Source organism: Sebastes fasciatus, chromosome 18 (assembly GCF_043250625.1).
Source record: "Sebastes fasciatus isolate fSebFas1 chromosome 18, fSebFas1.pri, whole genome shotgun sequence".
Lineage (NCBI taxonomy): Eukaryota > Metazoa > Chordata > Actinopteri > Perciformes > Sebastidae > Sebastes > Sebastes fasciatus.
The window spans coordinates 17,909,264-17,927,487 of record NC_133812.1 but is presented as its reverse complement, the minus strand read 5'-3'; the positions used below and the strand labels follow the sequence as shown (position 1 = coordinate 17,927,487).

Below are 18,224 nucleotides of genomic sequence, written 5' to 3'. Positions count from 1 at the left end.
TAATAGTGGAATATTAGTGTGCACGTAAACAGAATCGCCTCCTCTGAGATTCCCTCCACTCCAAAATAAAGGAGGTGAATTTCATTTGTGGTGCTCCAAGTATTAAAAAATGTCATTTAAAAAATTCAACAGCAAGGTTCTGTCTATGTTCCTGCCGCTCTGGATGATCCACCGAATTCACTGTGAACTGTTTAATAGCATTTCTTCTGTAAAAAGTTCCAATTAAAAGTTGTGTTCTCGGTTTTCTTGTTAGGGATCAACACAGTCTTGTAGTCCCATGTCTCTCTTGTCTAGTTAGTTTACTCTTTAGATTTAACTTGATGAAAATTGCACCTTGATCTTTCCGCTCTCTCTCTCTCTCTCTCTCCTGCTCCCTGTTAATATCCATATGCATGTGTCCGTCCCAGCGGGGAGGCTAGTATGACCGCTCTTTAATGAGCAGCCAGATAAGTAATAAGCTGTGAAACTTTGGGAGCGTTCGCTGTAGGTCAGCAGCTCAACAAATAGCACCGGCCCCCACTGAGACAGAACTCACTAACCTAATTACACCGGCCACATTAGCCACCCCTCCTTCTCGGTCATCTCCGTGGACAATAACTAACAAAAAGTCGTCTTTCATTGAAGACGGAGGCCCTGCTTATGTTGCCCAGAAGGCAGATTTCTGTTGCCCTTTTGTTTTCTGATTTTCTGCCTCCGTTTTCTTTTTGTCCGTCTCGCCTTTCATCTCTCTGTCTCTATCCCTGTCTGCAGCGGACTTGAACAACGTCAGATTCTCAGCATACCGAACAGCCATGAAGATCCGCAGACTACAGAAAGCACTGTGCTGTAAGTAAGACGCACGCACACGCTCGCACACACCTTACCGCTTACAGTCGTGGTCTGCTTCTTTTGAAGTCTGGGTGCAACGAGGGGATGCAGTGATGATTCGAAGCTTTGCCAGACGCTGTGCGCAGGAGCCAAGGATATTTTGGCTTTAAAATTACACACCGCGTGTCTGTGTGTGTGTGTGTGTGTGTGTGTGTGTGTGTGTGTGTGTATGTTTGACCATGCACAGTCATAGCTGGTGTCTATGTTAAGCCTGTTGAGCATAACCTCATTTGGTGTGCACAGGTGGGATTTTTTTAGGCTGTGTTTTTTTTTCCTCAACGTGAGAGCTGCTGTTTTGTCGCCTATAATGGGAGCTTTGATAAAGGCTGCTATTACCTACAGTCTCAGGTGGCTATCAACCCCATCATGCTCACACACACTGCAGGTGCATGCAGACTCTCTCTTTTGTGAGGTTTCAACCAGCATTTCAGCAGCTACTTGTGCTCGGCACTGTGTAATAATGGTGACAAACGTTAACGATTATCCAGCTGTTGACATTATTACAGCGACGCACACTGTGATTCCACACTGCTCATTTACATCCAGCTGTTTTGCAGGAAGTTTGAACATACCATGCCTCATGTACGTAGTGTTGTGTGTGTGCAGCGTAGGCCTGTGTGCCTGCATAACCGTGTGTATCAAAGTGTGTTATTGTGTTTGCTGGTTGTTAATGAGTTTGAATGATTCAGGCGTTTTAGTTTGCTATCTCATATTGGCTCTCTGATCGCACGCGTGTGTTTGTGATGGGAATGCATTAGTCTGAGTGATTTCGACTTGGGGCTCTGCAATTCAATTTTATCCATTAAATTAGAACAGTCACAGTGCACATACAAACACACACACACACACACACACACACACACACACACACACACACACACACACACACACACACACACACACACACACACACACAGCAGAAGGTAGTTATTATCAGTAATAAGCCTGGATTCATGTGGAATTGTTGCTTGGAGAACTGTGTGTGTGTCTGTGCCGGTATGAATGTTTGTAAATGTGTGTGAGAGAATAGCGCACACACACCGACACACATGACAGGGATACTATAAAACGCCTAATTGGGTTAAGTCTGTGCCGGGGGGGGGGGCTGGTGAAGCACAAATGAGCTCGCGTGGCATCCCGCTAATGTGCCACAGCCTCTCATATCTCATGGCTTTGTATCTGCGTGTGAAGTGAGAAAGCTGAGAGAGGAAGTAAAGTTTTGCTTTCCTTCAGCACGGCTGCATCGCTGCGCCTGCTCCACGTGGATACACCCCAGTAATTAGTACTGTCTGGGGAATAGGGGGGGAGGACATGAGGCAAGGAGCCGTGGAGGGGTTGACAAGGAGCACGCAGCAGGGCAAATGAGGAGACTTAAGTGAGGAGTAGAGGTGAGCAGGATGCAGGCTGTAGGAGAGGGAGTTTAAATGGTTTGTGGAAAAGGGTCAGAGGGAGAGATGCATACAGAGCAGCAGAGGGTTCATGCCTCAGGAAAACTTTTGTCCATTGTTTCACTCTCTGGTATATCTGTAAAAAGTTTTTTGAACATCCTGTATTTCAGTATTTGTTGAATGGAAGTAGTGGTACTGTAATCAGTACCCTGGAAATAGATTTATACATAAGGGAATGCTCCACATCCACAATGTAGTAGCTAGGGCTGCCCCCTCTTATTCCATTAGTCAATTAATCGGTCGTTTTGGTTATAAGCTGGGCACACACCGTACGACTTTAGCCTGTTTCTGGCCCGAATTTTGAGCCGCACGACTCGTTATAGAGTCGGACCGATTTTCAGCTTCGCCGTCCACAGGCTCTCGCATATTTGAAGCAGAGCCACGAGCCGATTCCTTTAACTTTTCCTGCCTCGGAGCTTTCAAACGAATCTTTATTGACAACTGTCAACAGCCAGAACAGCCTTCAGGGGTCGATGGACCGTGTTTTTTTTTCGATTTTACATCGGACCGTACAGTGTTGAACACACTTTGACTTTACATCGCAAGCGATCTACTCGTACAGTAGGAGTAGGAATTACACAACATTTCTAAAATCGTACAGTGTATACCCAGCTTCAGTCGACTAGATTTCTTTAGTCGATTACTCGTCTTTTATGTTTTTATTTTATGCTGAATGATCCATTTCTATGAAACTTATGAGCACATCTCTGGTAAACACAAGATTTAAAGTGGTGCTTTTGTGTGATTCTTTGTGGAGAAACTCAGCTTTACAGGTCTGTCAATTAAATCAACCAATGGACTAGTTGACAAAATCATATGAGTGTTAGTCAGCTAAGAATTCCTTTGGTCGAGGACAGCCCTAATAATAGCCTTTATTATGGTCATACTAATCAAACACTTATAGCAGACAACACACTGTGAGGCGAATGCACAAACAGTGGATTACGGCTGCTGACAGCACCATGAGCAGCGCATCATTTGCAGCCGCCATCTTCCCTTCTCAAGTTCCGATTCACAAAAGATATTGCACTAATGATATTACAGTGCAAACACGCCCATAAAGTTTTCCAGCTGAGTGCAATTTGCCCTTCTCTTGCATCTGATTGCAATTATCTATGTGGCAAAGTATAAATGAGGCCAATGAGTCGGTTGTGAGGGGTGAGATTTATGCTGAGCCAGAGGTCTTGTCAGAATGCCACTTCCGTCCAAACCCCTCAAAGGCAATTAAGAGAAAGGAAAGGAAAACAATTTAAGCCCAGGATTTGGGAAAAGAAGGAGAGGGAAGAAATAATGTATTTGTTTATATAATAACCTTATTTTTCTCTTCTTGTTTTTTCTTTTTTCTCATGTATTTTCAAAAATGACATGTAGCGGAGCTTTATTCATTTATCTTTCATGACACAACTGTCAAATTGGCCTGTTTTTGCAATGAGGCTCATTTGCATAGAAGGGGGCCAATTTTGTGCCAAATGTATGCACATTACCTAATTTTAATATGTGCAAATAGCACAGGAGCTCAGAGACAATATTTGCTTGGCAGCACAATTTGAGCTCTGAGAATTACACGGTTTCTTTTTGTCTTATTTCTGCAGGTTTAGCGACTGCAGAAGCAACGCAATCCTTTCGTGAATTCGCTCCCTGTGTATTTATTTCACCACCTAGCGCTGTCTGCCTACATACTTTTAACAGAGATGGGGTTAACTTCTCAGTGAACCTTTAGTTTTAACCTTTCCAGTGGACCTCGAATAAAGCACTAATTAAGAGTCCCATCAGGATCTGAGCTTGGCCTTAATAAGTCTGTAAATTCATGTACAAACACAGAGTCCCAAATGCATACGAGCCTAATTCCACCCATGTTTAGAGTCAGCAGTACATTCACTGCATAAAACAATCATCCTAAAGTCATAGTTTTTCGGAAGTATGCTTATTTGTTTTCTTGCAGACTCAAGCAAATGAGACATAACATGTTAATTAGAGACCTATAGGCTCATTTGTGTGTGTCTTTGTGCTAAGCTAGGTCCAATCTCATATTAAACAGATAGATATGAGAGTGGTATTGATCTTCTAATCCATCTTTCAGCAAGAAACCAAAGTGCCAATCTATTCCTTCAACTAATTCCGTCTCCAAGGAGTATCAGTATCTCGATACAAGACAGGGAAAAGGCAGAACAATGCACTAGAATAGAACGCTGGAGCTGTGTCCCAAATCCATACATACTCCATGCATTATGTATTACATACTGTGAGATACTGCAGCAGCAGCTGTGCATTGCATTGGGGACGGTATTTAGTATGTACGCTTAGAGTATACTTTATTTTGACACTTTTCTCAAAACTGGCTTGGAATCAGTATGTAGTATGAAATTGGGACGGACATTTTTATTGGAAACAGGTGAATTAATCTCAATTTACTTGCAAATTGTTTGGCTTATTTTAAGAAAATTATAGTAATAAACAAAATGACTTGTCAAGATGGAGAGTTCTTGGTGTTCAAACACTGTAAATACCAGCGTTTTTCAGTTGGACACAATATCCGTTTGTGTGTGTGTGAATGAACAGCTGTGCTGTATTTTATCCATTTTTCAATGACTTAGTTGTGTTTCTGTGTGTTGTTTGTGTTTATGCAGCCGGCTACTTTATAGTGTTGTCCCAAAGGACTCGATTAGCCTGTTTTGTTAAATTTTCTCTCTCTTTTTCTTCCCCACTCTCCTTCTTTTAAGAGACATAAGTGATAGCTACAGTATAGAAGACGATGGAATTATAATTGAGATATTGATATAAATACATTCCTTTTTTTCTTTGTCATGAAACATGTAGCCAACAAATTCAATTAGAAGAAACTAGAGTGCTCTCAGTCTGACATTTTTTCCTCGTTTGTCTTTGTCTGTTCTGATTTCTTTCTCATATTAATATTTCAGCACAATGATCCGTCTGTTCTCTGTCTGTACTCCCCGCAGACTCTCGCAGTTAGTTGTTTTGAACTATTTTGGACAAAATATCAGTCAAGTCTGCAGTTTTTAAGTGCCTCTATGAATAGTCTGTGCCATTTTCAGCTCCTCGTTCGTGCTCAGACTTGACATTTTTAGAAAAATCGGAGCCGCTGCTGAAAGCTCATTGAACAAGTCGGAAAGGTTACTAATGGTTCTAACTCCCTCTCTTTTTCTTTTCGTCCCCTGTCATCCCTTTTACAAAAAACTTTTTTCTTTGTTCCTTCTCTGTTCTTGTTAACCTTCCTCCACTCTCCGCTCTTCTTCGCTTCAACTTTTCCCCCCGATGCTCCTTGTTTCTGTCTCCTCTTTGTTTCTCTCCTACTCTGTCCTCTATTTTCTTTCCCATCTCATCTCATATTTTCTTTCCCTTTCATCCTGCCCTCTCTTCCCCTCCATCCCTCCTCCCCCTCTTCGTCTACAGTGGACCTGCTGGAACTCAGCGTGGCCCAGAACACCTTCGAGCAGCACAAGCTCACCAACAACAATCAGCTGCTGTCCGTCCCCGAAGTCATCAACTGCCTGACGTCCATCTACGACGGCCTGGAGCAGGAGCACAAAGACCTGGTCAATGTGCCGCTCTGCGTTGACATGTGTCTCAACTGGCTGCTCAATGTTTACGACACGTACGTATGCCGTCTGTTTCTATGCCGTCTGTTTCGTATTTAGGACGGAGGATTGTGAATGAGCTCTCCTCTCTGTTCTGTTTGTCACAGATTATGATAAAACCTGGGAATTGTGCATGTTGCCACCTGCGTCCTCGCCTTTTGAAAATCGAATTAATGACTGCAATCACAGTTTGCTATAATATCAAGTTTGTTTACACATTTAAACATGTGCGACGAAAAGCAGGGTGTAAAATTCCTTAAATCAGATTGGATGAAAGTGGCAGAGCTGATGGATCTCATCATCACTATGCTCTTCAAATACATCTGCGTTGGTGTCGTCTGTGCATAATAATTGTGTTATACATATATTTACACACTCTATATGCTTTCACTCTACATATTCTGGCATTGTCAACATGCTATATGCACCAGCAAGTGCCTCAGTTGGCATATACTGCAGGCTGGGAGTGAGGTTGTAAAGGCAAATATTAAGGTACTACTATTGCATAAATAGTCATACAAGTATGAAATCTGGCAGGGAGTATCCTGAAACAAAGGGGACAACAAACAAAGGTGGTCTGCTTGACAAATTCTCCTCAAAAATGATTATTTTACAGCACTTTATGGTGAATATCACTGCCTCACTTGTGTATAGAAATTTCCCCGAGTTCATAAGCTTCAATTTGAGCCCAAGATGACCTTTCTATGTTGAAATTTACACTTGATGTGGCCTAAATTCTTCATTATACCTCAAATCAGAGAAAGCAGAACTTTCAGTCACTAGCCTTTCAGATGGGGGTGAACATATTTCTTGAATCTAACAATATGTTCATATGTACTGCTCATACTGCTATATGTGAAGAGTGAAGAACATGAAAAGTAAATACTACAATCGGAGAACAAATACTTTTAAATGGTATTACAATTATTATATATTTGACTTTTTTTGAGACCAGACATGCATACATACGTACATGTTTAAATACACTCTGCACTGGCCTACACATCATGAACCTACTGTGTAATTACATGTGTGTTCACATGCTGCAAACCACCAGACTTGGTGGTCTAAACATTGTTTGTGGTTGCGCAAAAAATGCAAATAATAATCTCACCAGCTCTCACCCACAATGATAGAAGTACAAGAGCACACATACACACTTGAAGATTCTTCTCTTTCCGAGCACATAATGATTTTCTGTCCCTGCTGCTGCATATAATTCAGATCAGAACTGAACACGCATAAACATATTGTTTATACACAAACACACACCCACAATAAATAAAACCGACTCGTTGCCACTGTCTGATGTGTGTTTGTTTGTGTGTGTGTGTTTGTGTGTGTGTGTCCCTGCAGTGGTCGCAGTGGGAAGATCCGCGTCCTGTCCATGAAGATCGGTTTGCTCTCTCTCTCCAAGGGACACCTAGAGGAGAAATACAAATGTAAGTACCAACGAGTAGGTAAGATATCTGCTGATGTACACATACACTTAAACGCAACGCTGTCCCCCCCCCCTCCTGTACAGGCCAGTCTGCGGCGAGTCATCCCACACTGCTCCAGCCCGCATGCAGTCCCAGTCGTATTAATCAAACTCACAGAAAGAGAGATAGAGAGGAGCTGGAGAACGGGTCGTCTAATTGCATGAGAGACCTCCTACGCGTTCCCCCTGTTCTTTATTTAATTTTCTATTCTGATTTATTTTTGAGGATTAGCGAGCGTGAATATAGGCTTGCCGCACTGGGAGGAGGCTGTCAGTTTGGCTTCCTGCTCTTTGTTTCTGCGGCTTTATCTCTCTCCGTCTATCTTCCTCTGCTGTCAATGCTCACACCATTGTTCATCCATCCAACAGTGCCACTTTGTCTTCTGTCCTATCTTACTTACTCTTACTTCCCTTCCTTTTCTTCATCCTCCTTCCCCTCTTCTCCTCCCTTTCTCTTGCCATGGCATCCCTGAGCCTATTCGTTCCACTGGCAGTTTCTATTAGCCTGAGAAGGGTATCAAGCACGCTTGATTGCGTCGTTCCTCCTTTACTCTTTTGGAGTCTCATTGGCTGTCAGTCCCATGCATATAGATACACTGCAACACACAAGTACACCTAACCAGGCGTGCTACCATTCGACACTCATTTTTGTGACAGCTGCGCATGTCAAAATGTAATCTTGTGGCAGAAAATAGTGAGTTGTAGATGCGGGTGTTGATCAGTCGGATGACTCAGGAGTGTGTGTGTGTGTAGGAAGCAGGGCACCGACACACATCATTGCTGGTGTTAACGTGTACCGCGTGCACACACACGTACTTAACAGGAGCTGGCATCAGCGCCCGGCCTCACACAGAGATCAAAGTCAACTGCCAGCGGAGCAGAAAGACCTGTCATGCCCTTCGTTTCTCCTTCTCCCTCCCCTCTTTCTCCGGATTACCCTCTCTGCTCTCTTTGCTCAGTCTGTGCACGAGCTCTGGGGATGTGCCATAACTTCATCTAAAGTATAACGTGTTAACTGGCCGAGCCTGCGTGTCACTGGGCAGGCATCCATATCCAGTAACAGCTCTGTCAATCTCTGGGAGAAAGTGGCGGAGAGTTGGAGGCAGGGAGAGAGAGATTAGAGGACAGAAAGATTCAAAATGCATCTTCTCCCTGATTTCTCTCTGTGTCCTCCCTACCACCTCCCACCCACATATACACACACTAACACTTTCCCTCCCACTCCGTGCTATACTGTCACACTTTCTCCCTCCACATCTATATATACATATATCTTTTATTTTGAATATCACCCACATGCGTTCTCTCACTCCTTCTCTCTCTTTATATTTATCTTTCTCCCTCATCCTCCCTCACCCTACCCCCTCAGACCTCTTCAGTCAGGTAGCGTCAGCAGGTGACACCTGTGACCAGAGGCAGCTCGGTCTGCTGCTACACGAAGCCATCCAGGTCCCGAAGCAGCTAGGGGAGGTGGCCGCCTTCGGAGGCTCCAACATCGAACCCAGCGTCCGCAGCTGCTTCCAGCACGTATGTTCACACACAGACACACACAAGCATGTAGATGTGCACCGAAACGCATGCACGTCAGTGAACATGTACACACATCTGAGGGAAGAAATCTAAACAATGGATGCATGCATGTTTTCCTTTCATTATAAAGTCCCAATTCTTAACCTATTATCAGTAAAACAGTTCATATCAGATATGATGACAAAATTGTACTAAAAGATTAAGACAAACCTCTCACCGCATGGACAAAGTGCATCAAATTGCAATATAAAACTAAAAAAGATTCAAATAGCTACTTGACAATAAGCTTAATTGGCAACTATTTTGATAATTGATTAATCATTAAAATATTTTTTTTAATTACTGCTTCCAGCCTCATAAATGTGATCATTTGCTGGTTTTCTTTGCCCTCTGTGAGAGTAAGCTGAGTAGTTGGGGATTTTTAGGACTGTTGGTCAGACAAAACAAGCAATTTGAAGGCGTCACCTTGGGCTGTTTTCTTTTATGACATTTTGTAGACCAGACGAGTAAATCAATCTCAATCAAGAAAAATGATTAGCAGGTTAATTGCAAATGAAAATAGTAGTTGCAGCCCAAGGCCAGTCAAGGCCCGAGCCAGAATAATCTCTATAAACAGATATTGCATCGGGACAAGATTTTTATTGGTTTAAAATTAGCTTGTAAACTGGCTACTTGTGAAACAATCGGGTCGCACATGTCGTCTCTCAGCTGCAACTCCAGTCTCGCATCTCAAGATGCTAATCGGACTGTTAATAATGAGCAGCACGCAGAAAAGGAAGTCTTGGCCTGGATATCCGCTGGCGACACCGTAACCCCAGAAATATAACCCTTTACCCGCAGAGGTTTATCCGTCGTCAGACTGATAGACGATGGGTTCCTAGATTGGACACAGAACAACTTAGAACACTAGGACCAAACTAAACTAAAACAACTCTTCTTAAAATGCCTAAATAGTCATTCTTGTTTTGATAAACTAGCATATCCACATGTTCAGGGGACATTCAGGTGTTTAGTGTGTTGGTAGTCCTGCAGATGGCTGGATCACCCTCTCCAGGCACAGAGTTCACAGTTTTGTATCCGCTACAAACAAAACTGGTGACTGCCATCTGTTGCTTTGCATATTGGAAAAAAGGCTGATATTCTACTTTTATCCATGACATAAACCAACACCTATCTGATGCAGTGTTAAAAAAGCTGAACATTATGAGCTTCAAAAAGATGGGATTTATGGTTTGGCTGTTCCACTACATTGAAAAAGAGCAGGGACTGTCTCTGCCAACATTTCTGCATTGGCTTCTAAATGTACCCATGGCTTTGTCTGGCTTTATGTAAGTGTGAAGGTTTTGGATCCAAAGGAAGGTCAAAATGGTCAGTATATTTAGAGTTACATTACTGATAATAGTTTCTGGCAGGTAATCAGTAGTGTAAGAGATTAAGTTTCGGTGCATCTTCCCAAAGCTAATTGTCATTAAGCACCTCAGTCTCATCCTCGTCTCCCAGCCATCTACCACCTGCCTCTCTCAATCCTGTAAAAGTGCTTCAGTATTTGAGCTCTGCTGACCAACCATGAAGCCTCAAATGGTCTCCAGTCTTCTGCTGGCTGTCCCCGAGTGTTTTACCGTCGCCAGCTAACCACTTTCCTCGGGTTTATCTCTGGACGTTACTGGCATTTAATGACGTCTTCATCCCCCCCAGGATCGTCGTTTCATTTTCCTCACCGTTCCTCCCCTGGCTCACGCTTCGGCGGCCGTAAACGGGAGCCAAACATTAAAATTAGGAAGCTATAAATTTCACTGGTCTCCTGCGCCGCGCCTCTCAAAATAGCAGCGTGAGGCAGTTTTAAACCGTATCTCTCTCTTTTCTTCTGAAAATAATGTTAAAAGGCAAACACCTTGCCTACAGTTCACTCTCTTGATGACTTATTAACACACACATGCACACGGAGAGTTGAGCATGCACAGGTACACGCACTAATTGCTCACAGACTTGATCATGAATTGCTGTGCCAGCCGTAGTCCAGTTGCTCATTAATCATTCAATCATCAAACAAAGTCGGCAGGTAGAAACCAGACTCACTCACACACACACACACACACACACACACACACACACACACACACACACACACACACACACACACACACAAACACATGCAAAGCCCTGTGTGTCAGTGTGCCCTGCCAGTGACACTGCAGTCACCCAGTCCATTTGGTTTAATGGGCCTGTGATGAACGAGTTGTGCCGCCATAAATATGGCCTCTTTCACTGTTCCTTTGTGACGCTCCTCCATTTATCCATCCATCCGTCTATCTCGTCATCCTTTCAGCCATCTCTCCTCTGCAGTAATTAATCTGTGAGTGCTATAATTCTGCCGTTAGATGGCACGGAGGTGAAGATGAGGCTAGCCCACTATGGGAAAGGAAAGACAGAGACGTGCTCTGATTGTGTAGGAGACGGTCGAACGGGAGGGTGAAGGATGTAAAGATGATTTGAGACGTCATCAGGGTGGAAGTTTCATTGGCAGCGCTCTTATTTGTCGACCAGTAACTTACAGAAGCCTTCTTACTGGATGCCCTTCAACCCATCTGGAAGAACCACACTTAATTAACATTTTAATGGTTTTCAAAATGGACATATAATTCATTGAACATTAAAAATAGTCAATGATTGATCACCTCAAATGCATTTACCCAGCTGATCTTTAGGGCTGGGTATCACTTGAAATGTCTTTGACACTAGTGCCAATACCAAACCAGATACCCAAACAATACTCTCTTTGATACTTTACTTTTAGGAATATTAACATGTTTTTCTATAACTGAACTAAAACTTCAAAAATATTTGATGCTGTCTAAACTAGATGGCAACATCCAGTTCTGAGAAGTGAAGCTGATGCGGAAGTGCCTTCAACTTGCATTCTTTCTAATAGCCAGCAGTGGGGCGGAAAGGGTTGTCAGATGGCAAGATAAAGCGGTGAAAATATTCTAGATATAGCGTACACTGGTACAGATTTTTTATTGTTGTTGCGGTGCCTTTCTACAAACCCACTTCAAAACATCTGATCCATCCCTCTAACCTATTATCAGTAAAAACAGTCCATGTCACATATGATGACAGAAATTTACTTAGAAATGAGAACGACAAATCTCTCACCGTATGGACAAAGTGCATCAAATTGCAATATAAAACACAAAAACGTGAATCAAATTGTTAATTGACAATAATAATCGGCAGCTATTTTTATATTTGATTAATCATTTAAATATTATTTTAAGGGAAATGCTAAAAACAATACACCGCTTCCAGCCTCACAAATATGAATATTGTTTTCTTTTTTCTTTTTGGGATTTTTGGACTGTCCGCGGACAAAACAAGCCATTTGAAGGTGTCACCTTGGGCTTTTTTTAATGACATTTTATAGGCCAAACTTAATAATCTAGAAAATAATAAGCAAGTTAATTGCAAATGAAAATAGTAGTTGCCAATCTAATGCAGCCCAAGGACAGTTAAGGCTGAGGTTGGTAACCTTGAACAAATATCATTAAAAAAAAAGTTATTTTTTAAAAAACGGTCACTGTATCCAGACAGTAGTGCGTGAGACAGGTAATCTGAAAAAAAAAAGCCAGCAGGGGGCGAAAAAGAAGTCAGATTGTATAGAAGTCTATGAGAAAATGACCCTACTTCTCACTTGATTTATTACCTCAGTAAACATTGTAAACATGAGTTTATGGTCTCAATCGCTAGTTTCAAGTCTTCTTCAATACAGCATGATGTTCATTTAGTAAATTATGGTCCCATTTAGAGTCAGATAGACCATAAAGTTAAGTATAACCTTGTTGGTCACCTGAAAATGTCTTATTCAGCGTTCGGATGTACTTAGCTCCATCCTCTCGTGTCACTTCTGGTTTAAAAAAAACAAGATGATCCACAAACCAATGGGTGACGTCAATGGTCTAAACATAGGCGGCTGTACAAGATCTTCCCTTATGAAATACAGTCTATATTTGATGAACTTTAAATGAGAAACTTTTCATAAAGTAAAGTAAAGAAGAGCACAAATCTGAGTGAATATTTGATGCCAGTTTTTGGTACTTGACCTTTTTCGATATTTGGTGCTGTGAACGCATTAACCTTATCACACACCAATGCTCGCTGGTGGATGTTGTTTTTGAGAACTGACTGCAAATATTGATTATAAAAAAAGCCAATCCCTGATTTTGATTTCCAGGTTGGAGTTTGCCTCTATTTGCTGTAGCTTGTTTTGTAGCTTGAATTCATTTGCAGGAGGATATGCTAATAAAATTGAGACTCTTGCAGTCTTACACACCGCAAACCCTGGGAAAGGATCAGAGAAAACACACCCACACATACACACGCACATACCTTTGATTATTCTCCCGTCCTATTTCAAATGTATTCAGCCTTTTGCTGCATTTGCTGCCCTTTTTACATGTCAGGGATGATGGAAAGGTCGTCTTTGATTGGTTTAGCGGTAACAACAGCCGTGTCAAAGCTTCTCACCCTGTGTTGGCTTTTCGAATGGGCTCATTATAATCTGCTCTCGAACAAATATTCTCCTGAAATATCGTCTTTTGTGTTTCTTCTTGTTGACAGGTTAGTTTTAAAGGGACAAAAGTCAGAAAGTGGACACTGTTGTTTTTTTTTTAGCTTGATGGAGAAGCCTAGATATTGTTACACATTAAAATATTTAAAACAATAGACGTAGCGCTGTGCAAGTACAGGTTACATAAACGATTACACCTCCAAAAGTTTAGAGCAGCAGTTAAGAGTAGGAGTTTGGGGGTGTTTTTCATAGCTACTTGCATGGAGCAATATGGCTGTTAGCTAACAGCAAAACTATGGATGTGCAGGACAAGGGCAGTGAGGGTGTTAAAATCAATCAATGTTTATTGTTAGATATTTCAACCAATAAACATGAATAAGGAGCTCGTAAAAGTTATTTAGTCTTGGTCCACAATTCAAGGCCGTAGTGCGCCTCAGGGAATCGTCGCTTTAATATGTATGGCCATCTTAAACTTGTCTGCATCTTTATTAGGCTTTCCGTAACAAGCGAAGAGTTATAGCCTGTTATGCATTTATGCGAACGACGTGGTGCATGTTTCTCTATCATGCTACAAAGTGCTCTCACCAGCTGTGTTGGAACTTTTATAGAAACTGTGAACTTCACACGGTGGCTGAACTTTTTGATTCGAATGCTCCTAACTCTTGCCTCTTTTATGCCCCAGGTGACCAATAAGGTGGAGCTGGAGCCCAGGCAGTTTGTTGACTGGATGCGTCTGGAGCCCCAGTCTATGGTTTGGCTTCCTGTCCTGCACAGAGTGGCCGCCGCGGAGACGGCGAAACATCAGGCCAAGTGTAACATCTGCAAGGAGTGTCCTATTGTTGGCTTCAGGTAAACACACACACACACACACACACACACACACACACACACACACACACACACACACACACACACACACAAAATACAGTCTGCAACATGTAACAGGCCTCACACACAAACACCAAAATGTGGCAGTGTTGTGTGTTCTCCCGGTTGAGCATAAAGGGCAGATCTGCTCTGGAGGGCAGGCATTTATCTAAATGTCAACAGCTGATACACCACTGACTAAATACCATCCGGTGGTTTGCAAGGAAACATGCACACATGCTCACAAAGACGGCAACACGCTCACACACACAAACACAAAGTTCACAGAGAGCTGATTGGCTGGCAATAATCTATAACAGACCACCCTCTGATACTGTGCAGGACTCACAATCACACATACACACACTCCCTTTGCTTTTTTTCAGTTTGTTCCCCAATCTTATCGCATCTTACACAGTAACAACAGGTAAAGAAAAGATGTGCGTTGCTGTTCAACAGTCAATTTATCATGAAATTTAGTTTTTCACTGACCAGTTGTGCAGGGAAAAGCTTTTATTCCCGTGGCCGGAGATACGTGTAACACTATCCTAAGTGAAGTATGGTTGCTGGATTGTCCCCTTCAGATCCCTTGCTTTGCCAGCAGAAAGAGAAATACAGTCAGACATTTGATGAAGCACACGTCTGCCAAGTTGTGGCATTGATCGATGAGAGGGAGCGATGGAGGGAGGGAAAGGCAACGAGCAAGAGAGAAAGAGGAAGGTAAATGCATAGCAGGCATTTTGTAGATTTCATTTCCCCCCCCCTCATAGCAGTAGTTTTCAAACTAGCATGGTACATGGGATCATCCAAGAAGTCTTAAGCATTACATGTCAGCAGATGAGTGTACATTTGAAGAATGTCAACTCAACCGCCACAAATTGGTGGTGATAGTTAACAAGCCACATTCAATATGCACCATTTCCTGTGCAACCAAGCAAACTTGTCCTAAGCATGCGCTACATTTGCTTACTTAATTCCAATGTCGGACCTGCCAACAATAATTAAAACGTAATGGCCTCTGCTGCAAAATGCCAGTGAGACAAAAGACCTTCATGGTGTTTTAAATATAATTTATAGGACTAATAATGTAGAATTAGATGTTGACCTTTATTTCTTAAAGCCGTTTTATTCCTCTACTTTTGTTTTAATATCTTCTTTGTCAGAGCATCTTATTGCCATTTAAAATCAGAGTGTAACCTTGTGGGTACTTCTGCAGTTGCCACGGGGTACGTGGAGAGATTGTGGAGTAGCTCAGCTTATTTGAAAAAGAGATTATGATTTGATAAATGAATATTAGCAACCTATTTGTGTTTAGATTGAAAATAACCATCAAAATTGAACCATCCAAATTGCTGTGATGCTGATCTTAAGTACATTTATTGTCACAATAACCAGTAAATTAGCAGCTACAACTCGGTGACTACAAAGTACATACTGTACCTCCCACCAACCTGAGTCAGCTGTAACATCATTACATAATTTTCCTATATTGACAATTATTTCGTAAAGCATATGTACTGGAATCTTGCACAAAAGTAGCTTGATAAAAAGCACTTTTTATACAAGTTCCATCTTTAACCAAAGTTGTTAGTGGATAACCTCGTGCATTAAGGGCCATCTCAGCACCTCCAGCTGTGAAGGTGAGTTAACGCCCCCTGCTCGTAGTAATATGCTACATGTCACTGTGTAATGGCGCTTTTGACTTGGTGGTGTCGAATGCGCTGTTGCATCCTTTGATATATGGCGGTCTCTTCGTAGCTCATCAGTCAGCTAACCTTGGAGAGGAGAGAAAGATAAAAGACTTAAGCTATTATGTCTGAATGGCTCCCGTCTCAATCGAGCTGTTAAATGGCCTTCTGGCTACAGCTGCTGCTGAGGACAACATCCTGACAGTTGTTGTCACGTTGTTGTGTTTTGGTGGAAATCCAACTGTCTGTCACACTGCTGTCAGCATATTGAGAAGGGTTTGGACATGTATGTGTGTGTGTGTGTGTGTGTGTGTGTGTGTGAACGTATGCATGTGGAGGATGGTGTGACAGGGAAATCGACAGCTCTCCAGAAGGCTTCAGTGCAGCCTGGAGATGAATCATGTTGTAGGGCTACATGTATGCTCACTCACACACACACACACACACACACACACACACACACACACACACACACACACCTTGAGGACATGAAAGGGACATCTACTTCCCAACTCAACTTATCCCACTTTTCACCTCCCTTTCTCTCCTCTCCTCTCGCTCTCTCCTTCTAGGTATCGCAGTCTGAAGCATTTCAACTACGACGTGTGTCAGAGCTGCTTCTTTTCTGGGCGCACCGCCAAGGGCCACAAGCTCAACTACCCCATGGTGGAGTACTGCACACCGGTGAGGGAGTAACACACACACACATACATAGACGCACACGTTGTTCAGCAGCTCATACTCATATCTCTTTTCCACATGCTGCTCACACACTTCGCTCATCCGTTTGATGAAGGCACACATCAGATATATTAGCGGTTGTTTTGATTTCCAGATGTTTTCTATGAATTGTTATTTGTACTGAAAGTCGGTGGACAACTGAACGTTTCACCCGTATGTGATCATCTCATTCCAAAACCGTGACCATCAATATGCTGCTATAATATTGATTGCATTTGAATGGGATCACCGCGTCCTAGATGGAGTGGGGGGTGCCAAACGCAGAGAGCTCTGGCAAAAAAAAACACAGGGTCTTCCTGCAGAAGAGTCGCTCAAATATTGTCGCAATACACTGTCATTTGGTAAAGAACTGCGTCAGCCAGTAAAATATGTGCAAGCGCACATTCCTAGTAGATGATTTTGTAACGTGAGACGGCGTATTTGTGTTGTCAAATAGGCGATCATCGCAGCAAAGATCTGTTCTTTAGGACTGTAATGTGCACTCTCTTAGGTTTTTATCTAGATCTATATCCCATCGAGTACAGGCAGGCTGTGTACAGTAATCAAATGGCTTTCCACAAGTATCTGAAGTAGAGCTAGGTGGGTCCGGGGGTTATGGTTATACTGAAGCAGCCTTGTGACGTTTTCAGGCGATTTAAGGCCGTTACACACGGTAACTGTTTAAACACAGTGAATGGCCAAACCAACCAATCAGATATTAGTAAAACATGTTATTTCGATGTGGCATTTTAATGATTGGTTGATTCGACAAAGACAAAATAAAACACGTTCTTTGTTTAATTTGGGGTGAAGGGAGGATACTTGGTGGTGGTGGTGGGACAGGCGGAGCATTTCGGTCTGAAGCCAATTAAGGCCTGGCTCGAAGGCTGCATTCCATTTTAAACTTAAGGTTGGGTTCAGTAACTTGACCCGCCAGATGGTTTGTTACGCAGAACCATCTGAGAAGCCGTCAATGGAAACAGTTTGAAAAAGGGCCAGCACTTTCAAAAAATACTTGGCAGGTGATTTGGGTGAACCATCTGTCAATCAAACTCAGTAAGGAGAAGAGCAAAAACATCTCCTTCAGTGCCGTTCTGTGCTCTTCTTTCAATGAAGAAATGCTCTCCAGTTCTTATATAACGGATGCTATTGCAGCATCTGCGCTAACCTCTTCTTATCATCACACACACCTTAACCGCGCCCGTAGCAGCCTTTAGCTCCTGATTGGTCTGTGCTCTGGCTTGCCGGACACAAACGCATTACTTGAAGCCTGACACGATGGATTTTTCGTGTGATATGTGATCCCACGATTCTCACGTGATCTTGTGACATTGTGAGAATCAACTTAAATCATTCCTTCCCAATCTCAGAAAACCATTTGGTCTCATAGTTTTGCTGTTAAAGCGTTTCATAGACAGTATGCGTAGAGCAGATTTGTATCCCGTCACTGTGATTAATGTTAAT

At 42.5% G+C, this 18,224-nt stretch overlaps 1 protein-coding gene across 5 annotated transcripts in view; it reads left to right on the top strand.

The window, feature by feature from the left end:
- utrn (utrophin) overlaps nucleotides 1-18,224 on the top strand; it is a 192,038-nt gene that overhangs the window by 133,705 nt on the left and 40,109 nt on the right. For all 5 annotated transcript variants that reach the window (XM_074616000.1, XM_074615999.1, XM_074616001.1 and 2 more), the window contains exons 63-68: nucleotides 751-825; nucleotides 5,727-5,928; nucleotides 7,268-7,353; nucleotides 8,761-8,918; nucleotides 14,168-14,334; nucleotides 16,613-16,724. In XM_074616000.1, coding sequence (XP_074472101.1) covers nucleotides 751-825; nucleotides 5,727-5,928; nucleotides 7,268-7,353; nucleotides 8,761-8,918; nucleotides 14,168-14,334; nucleotides 16,613-16,724 — 800 coding nt within the window. The remainder of the gene's footprint in view (nucleotides 1-750; nucleotides 826-5,726; nucleotides 5,929-7,267; nucleotides 7,354-8,760; nucleotides 8,919-14,167; nucleotides 14,335-16,612; nucleotides 16,725-18,224) is intronic.